At 54.1% G+C, this 10,080-nt stretch overlaps 2 protein-coding genes across 2 annotated transcripts in view; one reads left to right on the top strand and one right to left on the bottom strand.

Moving 5' to 3' along the window:
- Positions 1–391: 391 nt before the first annotated feature.
- Mmp24os (MMP24 opposite strand) lies at positions 392–1,348 on the top strand. Its single transcript, XM_052184050.1, has 2 exons — positions 392–495; positions 576–1,348. Exon 2 carries the CDS (start codon positions 579–581, stop codon positions 732–734), a length of 156 nt encoding a protein of 51 aa, XP_052040010.1. The 5' UTR covers positions 392–495; positions 576–578; the 3' UTR covers positions 735–1,348.
- Positions 1,349–1,443: 95 nt separating this feature from the next.
- The window catches only part of Mmp24 (matrix metallopeptidase 24), a 44,086-nt gene continuing 35,449 nt past the window's right edge, over positions 1,444–10,080 (bottom strand). The window contains exons 6-9 of the mRNA XM_052184049.1: positions 8,641–8,855; positions 6,974–7,112; positions 5,444–5,710; positions 1,444–3,924 (exon numbers count right to left, since the gene is read on the bottom strand). Of these exons, the coding sequence (XP_052040009.1) occupies positions 3,587–3,924; positions 5,444–5,710; positions 6,974–7,112; positions 8,641–8,855 (959 nt within the window). The 3' untranslated portion in view covers positions 1,444–3,586. The remainder of the gene's footprint in view (positions 3,925–5,443; positions 5,711–6,973; positions 7,113–8,640; positions 8,856–10,080) is intronic.

The following is a 10,080-nucleotide window of genomic DNA, read 5'->3' as shown; positions in this document are numbered from 1 at the left end:
GATCTCTAGTTCAAAGTCAGCCTGGCCACATACTGACTTCTAGGACAGCTAGGATACATAACGAGATCCCTCCTCAGAGAAGAAAGATGAACAAAAGAAAGGCTGGCCTCTGGGTTCCTTTTCTAGCCAGCTCCTGCCTCAGCCTTCCCTGGCCTCGGGAGAAATGCAGCTCTTCTCCCTGCCTGGGCCTTTGTGAGGCCATAGGCACTCAGCTGCTGTGCATTCTGGTCCTGCTTGGACTAGGGGAAGACTAGGGGACTTGACTTCCTTCGGAGGCCACGCTGCCCCCTGTGACTCTAGCAGGGCCTTGCTGTGAGTGGGGCGGAGCCTTGGGTCATGGGCGTGGTCGACCTGTAGCCCAACCTCTCCGTGCTCGTGCTCGCCGGGCCCGCCCCCGACGTGCGAAAGCCCTGCTCAGTCTTCGCTGCGTCACAACGCTGCTCCTCCCAGGCCAGGCGCCTTCTGCGGCCGATCAGCTTTCACTTTCTTCCCGAGGTGAGGGCTGGGTAGAGGCTGGTGGCGGTGGGTGGGGTGACACCTGCTTTGGCTTGGTACCAAATGCGCTTCCATTACAGACCATGGGCGCTCTCCTGAGTGGTGGCCAGGACGGCCCGGAGCCCGCGCAGCCCCAGCCTCCAGCGCCGCAGGGTCCGCGGCAGCCTCAGCCGGAACCCGGCCCGTGGGGGCCGCTGGACGACGTGCGCTTCCTAATCGCCTGCACGTCCTGGTACTGACCTGGCCATCGGGCCCTCCTGGACCTGGCATGGCCTGTATCTCCTCACCCTGCCATTTCCTGTCTTACTCCCTCTGGGCAGAGATTCAAGAAAGATCCTTGAGACTGAAGGTCCCTCAGGGCCACCACAGAGGATTGCACCTCAACATAAGACTTGCCCCCTTCCTTGACGGCCCCTAAACCAGCTCATTCCCAAGCCCCCTTTCAGCTCTGTTCATGCGCAGATTTCCTGAAGCAGAAGAGCCAGGCCCAGATGAGGCCTCCTGGCAGGATCCGGGATCCTGATGCTGTTGAATTCTGGTTTCTCTCACAGGAATCGAGTTCCTGCTGCGGGAGTCCCAGGCCATGGCCCCATGTGCCCTGTCTCCAGGGAGGCCTTGCCACAGTGACCCTCCCATACTCCTGAGGTTCCTGGGTGGCGGGGGTAGGGGGTTAGGGGAGGATTGCTGGTTAGAATGCATGATGCAGCTGCAGCAGTGCACCCCCAAGGCGCCCCTTTCTCCCCGAAGCTTCTTAAGGGCACATATGCCCTGGTCTATGTTCTCACACCCCAGGGAAAAGACACTGTATTTCTGTTTTATTTAGAAATGATTTAAAAAACATTGTACAAAGGCTGATCAGTTTAAAATGTGACCGACACTGAGATGCTGTGATGTCACCCAGGCTGAGGGGAAGCTGAGCTCTGGGGGCTCCAGTGCTTTGCCCCTCTGACTGCTCTGACCTGGGCTGATGGACAAACAGACGACCGCAGGCAGAAGAATCCAAGATTGGAAGCCTCTAGGCTGAGCCCTCTCTGGGCCCGGCCCTGCGCCCCTCACATCTGCAGCCTGGGCTGGCAGCCTCCACCTCCTGCTCTTTCTCAACTGGCCTTGGGATGCCAGGAGCCAACAGGGAGCCTGCGGGGCCTAGAGCTTTCAAGAAGTGAGAGCACCAACCTGAGGAGAGGGGCCAGGGAACTGGGGGCGGGAGGCCCAGAAGAGAGGACTAGAAGAGACGTTTATCTCAGACCCAGGAAGGGCCCACAGATAGGACATGAGACCCGGCCAGGGCCACTGGGATGGCAGGAGCAGATAAGACCTCCTTGTGCATCATCTGAGGGTAAGATGAGCATTGCCCTCAGCCTTTCAGAGCCTACAGAAGTTTGATGGGAGTGGACGGCTGCGAGCTAATAAAGTGCTCTGCAAAGTATAAAACACTGTACAAACCTGTGGGTCACCAAATCTCTGCAGCCGTCCCCGCCTGCCCCAGGGAGCCTGCCCTCGGCCAAAATGAGAGAGAACACAACGGTGAGATGGGACACGGTGGACCCACATGGGTGCTTCTGGGACAAGAGATTTTACTCGACAGCTCCCAGGGCAGCGAGAGTCCCTGTCTGTGCTACGGGGCGAGCTGACCCAAATCCCAGAGACCACAGGGCAGGGGCAAAGCCCATGCAGGCTCAGAGGTCAGGGTTGGTATCTGTGACCCACTAGCACCCTGATGGCTGCCTCGTACCACTGTTGGGCTTGGCAAAGAGCCAGCGGGCAGCACTGCACCCAGTGGTTTTGAAGCAAGTCAAGCCAAGACTTAGGAACTCCTGTCAGATGTGAAGAAGGGCCTCAGGTTAAAACAACAAAAAGGTAGGTTGGGGTAAGGGGTGAGGAGAAGTCCCAAAGCCTGGGGCCGCTACCAGCTGGGAGGACCCTTTCCCTAAGAGCAGTGCAGGAAGATGGAAGGGTCGAGATTGGAGCACAAACATCAACATCGCCTCCAGGCTGAAATTGAGTTGCCTCGGGGTCACTGGGGATGTAGATGGAGGACTTAGAAGGCTGCCCTTGTCCTTTACTCTGAGACTATGACAAGGGTGGCTCTATAATCATCTCTGCTTTACCTCTAGACTGAGCCCCCAGGCCACAAGAACAGGCTGGAGCAGGGCAGGGGACATTAAAGAAGGGGCGTAGAGGATGACCACAAACTTAGATCTGCCCCCGGAACCAGTCAGCTCCTGCCCCAGCCTTTTGAACAGCGTGCCCACTAGTATCAGCATGCCTGAGTGGCCTCTGCAGCACCGTGGTCCTTAGTGCCTGGGAGGGGCCACCACGCTGGCCTCATCACCAAGACAGTCACCTCTAGCTGACCTAAAGCCTCGAGTAGCCTTTGCAAAATGGGACTTTAAACAGTAGTGACAGGACATTTAAATATTCACGACATGACAGCTGGGTCCTTGAGAGATCCAGCTGGGCCACAGCCTTGCCTGCAGCATGTGACCCTAAGTTCTGAGTCTCTCGGAGGAGACCTGACAGGCGGAGCAGGTTTCCTGAGGAATCTGCTATCGGCTAGCAGGGGAAACCCAGGCTTTTGCCCACTGTGTTGGCATCAGGGGCTCTGCAGCCTTGGAGAATAGTAGGGTAGGGGTGAGGGGACATCTGACCAGCAGGTGTTGGCAGAGGGGACTGGGATTGGTGGCATCTTGGGGTGGGGATGAGAGCCAGTGCTGGCTTGCCTCAGAGGGCTGGGTCCCAGCCAGGACTGGAGCTGCGGTATCTTGCAGACACCACAGGATGCAGTGACCTCAGGGGCACCTCCTGGCATGATCCTTGCTTCCTGACAGGGCCTGGCCTATTGAGTAGAGAGAGGGCTACCCAGGACAGAAGGCTGGCAGCTGGGTGCCAGCTACCCAGCCTGGGGCATAGCCACCATCGCTCCCTGCCCCTTCACTCAGCCTAGACCAATGCACCCACCACTTCAGCTACACACGAACCTGGCCTAGGGCCCTGCTGGCCCCGGTGGGCAGTGGCTAGAGCTGCCCCTCAGACCCTGGTGAGGAAGGGCCTGGCTGGCCAGACCGGGTAGACAGAGAGGACTCTGGGCTGCTCATACCCACTCCTGGACCGGCCGCTTATAGTAGGTGACGGGCTGAGGACCCGCCTTGTTCTTGAACTGGAAGATAGTGTAGAGCAGCACCAGGAGGCAGAGGGACAGTGTGCAGGGGACAACCACAGCCACAGCATTCACAGAGCCTGGCACATCATCGATGGTCACCATGATGTCCATGTCATCCTGGGGCAGCCTCCGCTCCTTCCGCCGCTCTACCTCCTTCTGCTTGCAACCCATCCAGTCACGCAGGATGTTGCGTGGGTAGCCTGGCTCCACACTCAGTTTCTGGTTGTCAAATTTCCAGTAGTCCCGGCCTTTGTAGAAGTAGGTGTAATCTGTGGAAATGGGAAGGACTTAGCACCAGTACTCCAACGTATCTCTAGCACCTGCTCTGGACTTATATGACCCTGGGGTCCTGCAGGTAGGTAGAGGGGAGGGGTCTGTTGGAACCGAGGTGACTGAGTGCACTGCTTGCTCCACTGATGGCGCAGTAATGACAGCAAAAAGGAACTCCTAGCATGTGGACAGTCCTGCTGGGTAGTTCACAGGTGCTGGGAAACTACTAAGGGATTTTTGAGTAGAGCAGGCAAATGCTTTGATTTATACTGCCCAGGCTGGGTCTGCTTTAGGATGGAAATGGCAGTCACAATGTGCCCCAGGCTTCCTGTAAGGGTCGGGTCAATGCTGTCTGCATAGCTCTAGGGCCTCGGTCTACCTCTTGTCCCAAGCCAATGGAGTCGAGGAGCAAGGTTTCATTTGTTATCAGCAGACACCATGGCTCCACAGTTACAGATTTGGGGGGCGGCCTGGGCTTGGCATACATCACTCTGCAACACAGATACCAGTTCTTTAGGTCCTTTCTAGAAGCTTTGACGGCTGGAAGGAAAAGAGGCAGGCTGCAGGCCAGACGGCTCTGCCAATCACTCCCTGGGCAGCTCCCTCAAGATTCCCAGCAACAGCCTTGGCAACCCAGCCGGCAGAGCATCTCACTTAGACTCCTCATTGGCTGGCTCCCCAGGACTTTCATTGGTCAAGGTCTTTGATGTCACCTGTCTCCGAGGCTTGCCAAAGAGGGAGACCACGTGTGTAAAGTATCACATTTTAAAAGCCACTAAACAGTGGTGTCCCTCTGCCTTGCTTATTTCTTTAGCTTTTGTGGCAAGCTTATCTTTTGTCACTGGACTGAGAACTATGCAAGTCTTTACTGCTTTAGTCCTGAGCCCCTCCCACAAGTGGCTTCTCAGCAGTCACCACGTAGCAATGACTGAACCCTGCCATGAAATGCTAGTACGAGGGGCAGCTAAAGCCATTACACGGCATAGGCCATGTGGCGGGTGTTGTGCTAAGTGCGCTCTAATTTGCCTTATGAATCTTTAATCGCCCAGCCCAGAGGTAAGTGCTAGGATCATTCCCATTTCATGGATAGTAGAACGAGAAAAGCTCAATGACGGACAACAAGTCTGCTACTGGAGAGAGTAGTGGAGGGGGTCTGTGAACCCGGCCATCTCTGCTCAGTTAGTGCTTTTATCCAGGTCGGTCAGTAGACAGTCAGGGACGCTTGCTCTGCACCTGGTAAAGCCTGAGCCTCCTTTGAGAAGCTTCTAATCTGATAGGGAGACCTGTTGGCATATGGTGATTGCCAGGGTAGCCTTCAAACCCCATGAAAAAATAACCTTTGAACCAACCCTACCCATCACTGCAAGTTAATTTACTCTGTGGACACGGTCCATCTGGGGGCAGCTGTCTGCTCTCAAGTTACATTACTCAAATCTGGATACTCAAGAGAAGATGCCTGGCCCCGCGAACCACATAAAACTAACACCCCATTCCCACCTCAGCTTGGCCCTTACATACATCCTTCCTTGCTGATGAAGGCCCCTTGTGGAGCCTGCGGGATGCCCTTCCACACGGTGATAGGCTTGGGGTAGCCAGGGTCCGTGGCTCGCCGCTCCTCGCTGTAGCGCCAGTACCGTTCGCCTTTGAAAAAGTAGGTTTTGCCCACGGGTTCCCAGCGCAGAGCTGTGTCGATGCCTTCACGGGGCAGGCAGCTCCCCAGCTCCCCCAAGCTGTGGGGGTACCCAGGCTCCACCGTGACTTCTTTGAACACCCAGTACTTGTCACCTGCAAACAAGGGAGAACAGAATCAGCTTCCGGGAGCCGCTTAGGGCTGGCACAGCGGCCCATCTTCATTCATGAAGATAGAATGTAAGTTCAGCAGATCTGGGGAGCAAAAGCCCATTGTAGCTTTTGGGCACTGTGCACTGTGCTACGTAGCTTCTCTGTCCCACCATCTTGGTTTTGATGTTCCTTTTGAGACAAAGTCTTTTTTTTTTTTTTTTAAATCCCTGTCTAGCTTGGAATTCATTATGGAGAACAGACTTCTCTCAGCCTTTCTGGGATCGTCCTGCCTCTGCCTTCGGAGGGCTGGGATTACAGGTGCCACCACCACACGTGGCTACCTGCTTGTCTTGACTCTCATTTTTGGTGATGTTAGCCACTCCGGTGATACCACATGCTACTGCTCCCCACAGCTGGGATCAGGTGGGGTGTGCCTGATGGAGCCGCACCTGCTGCCACAACCTGGGACCCCAGCCTGTTTATTGTGTTCAGATCAGGGAAGGAATTAGTCTGGTGGAAGGCCCTGTGGGCGAGCAGTCTCAGGATGGAGGGGGCTGCAGTTACTTAGTTTTTGCACACACTAGCCAACTGTTCATAAACATTCACACCTAGATCACAACAAGGCTTTGCCAATTCTAAGCCTGACCTGTATGCGCAAAGTCACTGATTTCCCATGGGTCCAAGTTCCTCTGTTCTTGACGTGACTGGTTTGTGTGAAACAATGCATACCACTCAGGACTTTATGCACTCTTCACACATGAATTCAGGGCTGTCTCAGATCCTCACCCTCCTTCATCTGCTATACCCTCACCTAACTCTGATGATATAGCTCCACCCCCTTATATGCTGTGCTTTCCCATGATCCCTGGCGGCTCAAATTTGGGTCAAGCAGGGTTATCAATGTGAAACAACTCTGGACAGAGCTAGCCCAGGCTGGGCATGGTAGCTTGCTTTCCCCTTTTCCCTTCACCTCTATCCTGTTGGCCTGCTCGGCCTCTTACAAAGCTGAGAGAATGCCCTTCTAGCGGAGTGTGGGTGGCCTTCCCTGTCTTGCCCTGGACTTTGTATAGATGGGATTTTTTCACCCCATCCACTTTGGCGCTTTCTTGACTTGAGTTTCCCAGATGATGTACTTCCTTCCTGCAGAAATCTGACCTTTCAGAAGTCAGTGTCAGCCCATGAAGGGCATCTGTTTCCCACCCCACCCCTTCTGGTTTAGATAGGGAAAAGGAAGCCTCAAAAAGGGCACGGAAATGCCCGTGTTACCTTTGAAGAAGACAAATCTTCCGTCGGCCCTTTCATAGGCTGCATCTATGCGGGCAGGCAGGCCCTTCCAGAACTGCTCAATCTGCATGGGGTAGCCCTCCTGCACCCGGTTATTGCGCAGGCGCCAGAACCAGCGATCCTGAGAGGTGGGGGAGGAGGGGAGTGGAGATGAGAGGCAGGCGGTAGGTTTTACCTCTGAATTCAGTGATCTCAGCCCCAGGGCTCAGGCCCAACAACCCAACCCCAACGCTGGGGCTCAGCCTCACAACCTCCCATAGAGTCTGTCCATCTGTTGCTTCCAACTCTTAAAAGAAGACAGGATGTAACTAACTCTTCATAAGCCTCCTGCTGTCCAAGACTATGAGACACACAGCAGATGGGTGTGGGAGAGGTGTGGAAAGGCGCGAAAGGAGGCTGCCATGGCCAGGAGTGGCCACGGGAGGGCAGAAGAGAGCTACTGATATCAGTTGGGCTGGGCTACCGGTCTGGAATCCCAGCATGGTAAAGATGATAAAACCCACACATGCCTGTGAACACTTTGTTGGGAGGATCAAAGAAATACAAGAGCTGCCGTAGGAACATGACTCAGAAGATAGTACAAACCTAGAATTTTTTTTTAAAATTCATTTATGTGTATGGGTGTGTGCCTGAGTATATGAATGTACATCACCGGTGTGCTTGAGCCTGCAGACTTCAGAAGAGGGCACTGGAGTCTCTGGAACTGGTTAGAGGCACTTGTAAGCCCCCATGTGGGTACTGGGAACCGAACCCAGGCCCTCTGCAAGAGCAGTAAGCGCTCTTAACCATGATCTGACAATTTAAAAGTGTTTTACAAAGCAATATGAGGTCCAGTTTTTAAAATACTTTATTCTGACTTGCAAAACTCTGTCAAGTCAGTCTGACACATACAGAATCTTAAGGAGGGCCAAGGGGCATACTGAGAGCCAGTCACTTACTGAGAGGCAGAACGGGCTAGCCTACGTGGCCACCTACGTGGCCTGATTCTTACTTAGTGACTGACGCTTACTAGGGAGATCTTATGAAGGAAAATAGGGTGGCTCTCCTCTGCCACCCAGTGTCATGGAGACCTGTTTCCAGCTCCCACTTGATGAAGGGGACTTCCTAGTGACTGGGGTGTACCAGCAGGCAGCAGAGCCCCTTATCCCAACTCTATCTCAGCGTGTTCAGCCAAGGATCAAGCCAGCCCTCGGATCACGTGACAGGCGCAGGACAGGGAACATGATATGGCCTGGCCAGTACCCTCACTCATGCCCTGGTAGGAGCTGTAGACACTGCCACCCCTCACCAGGTCCCACACTGCATCTTCATAGCCTCTAATCTTCACACATCCTGTACCAGAAGAACAACTCCCCCAGTTGAATAGCTGAGCTCCGAAGCAGGGCAGTGACTTGTCCAAAGTCACAGACCCCATCTCCAGTGTTTTCCTAAGCATTTGCTTCTTGGAAGCTGTCAGTTCACCAGTTTCTCCTTGTCACCTTGTAGAACCAAGTTGATTAATCTATCAGCACCAGAAAGAGACTCTGGGTCCTGGCCACTAGACCAGTTCCTATCCAGGCCCCAGAGCAGCCTGATTATAGAGCAGGAGCCTGCCCAGCTCCACGGCAGGAACAGGGACGCTTTGGGTAGCACTGATCCATTATCCATACCTTAAACACAAACATCTCCCCTCGGAACAGGGCCACCGTGTTGAAGTTGCCGTCGCAGATGTTGGGCTTGGCACCGGGAGTGGACGGCCGGTCCCCCAGAGGTGGCCGGGGGGGCCTGGGCTGCCGCTCGTGTTTCCGCTCAGACGGTGAGTGGATCCTGCGGACCGGGAGTGTAGGGAGGGGCCTTGTGGGCTCCAGAGGCTCAGCGGGGGGTCCTGGAGAGAGGGGCTGGGTCTTAGGGAGGGCCCAGCTACCCCCTTTCTGTCGTCTACCATTGCCCCAACACTACACAGGCAGCTCCAGGTTAAGTCGGTCCCTCTGACGTCCTGGGCCTTCTCCCTGATTTAATGCCCCCGTCTCTGAGAAGGCAGATGGAAACAGGTACTGGATTGGGGCCTTCACTCTCCGCCCCCTAAATTTGGCATCTTCCCTTTGTAAGAAGAAACCTTCGGGCCAGTGTCCTGCCATTGAGCCTGTGTCCCATACCCTCCTTTGCCGTTCCCCCGGCACAGGCTGGACTCTAATTTCTAATCACCTCCACTCTTCAGCCAACCTAAAAAAGAGCTTCAGCTCCATTTTCTACCCAAACCACTTGCCAAGATCACCAATGACCTCTGGATTTCAGAGTCCAAGTTATCAACTCAAACTCTGTTGATGCAATGACTCATCTCAGGAATCTTGGTAATGCAGGCTGTGACTCAGAGCCAGACGGCATGCCTTCAAGGTCTCAGGTGAAGCCCAGGTCACCGGTCTGAGGCCCACACATCTGCCTTGAGCCATGTTCCTCCTTTTCCAGAGCCCTGCAAGGTTTGTCTGTCCTTGGGGGCTTCTCTATTAAACTCCGTTGTTAGGGGTATCCATACTACTCCAAAGACCGGGTACCCTTAGGGTCTCTCTTCTTCCTTCCCTCTGTAATGCCTCTCAACGTGGGCAGCTCACGAGGATCACCTAGGAGACGTTTACACCTCTAGATCCCCAGGAAAGTCCTGAGAGGACTCACTCAAATCTTTGAGGGGAGGACTTGGTGTCAGTAGTTTTTTATAAGGCTCTAAGATGATTCCTAAGGGCAACCCAGCTGAGAGTCTCCTCTCTCAGGGGCTCATCCGGGTTCCTGTCTTTAGAGACTCTCAGAGCTGTCCTCCGACATTCTGTGGTGATAGAAGTGCTCTGTGTCTGGACTGACAATATAGCTGCCTCTGGCCACATGCACATATGGCTATTGAGTACTTAAAGTGAGTGACTAGTTCTTAGTGACCAAAAAGCTGAAACCTCAGTGTAAATATTATAAATTTAAATATCTTTCTTTCTTTTTTCAAATATTTTATTTTTTGGTGTTTCGAGACAGGGTTTCTCTGTGTAGCCCTAGCTGTCCTGGAACTCATTCTGCAGACAAGACTGGCCTTGAACTCAGAAATCCGTCTGCCTCTACCTCCCAAGTGC

This window comes from Apodemus sylvaticus, chromosome 5 (assembly GCF_947179515.1).
Source record: "Apodemus sylvaticus chromosome 5, mApoSyl1.1, whole genome shotgun sequence".
NCBI lineage: Eukaryota > Metazoa > Chordata > Mammalia > Rodentia > Muridae > Apodemus > Apodemus sylvaticus.
The sequence above is the reverse complement of the archived record's forward strand: the minus strand, read 5'-3'. Positions and strand labels throughout refer to the sequence as shown.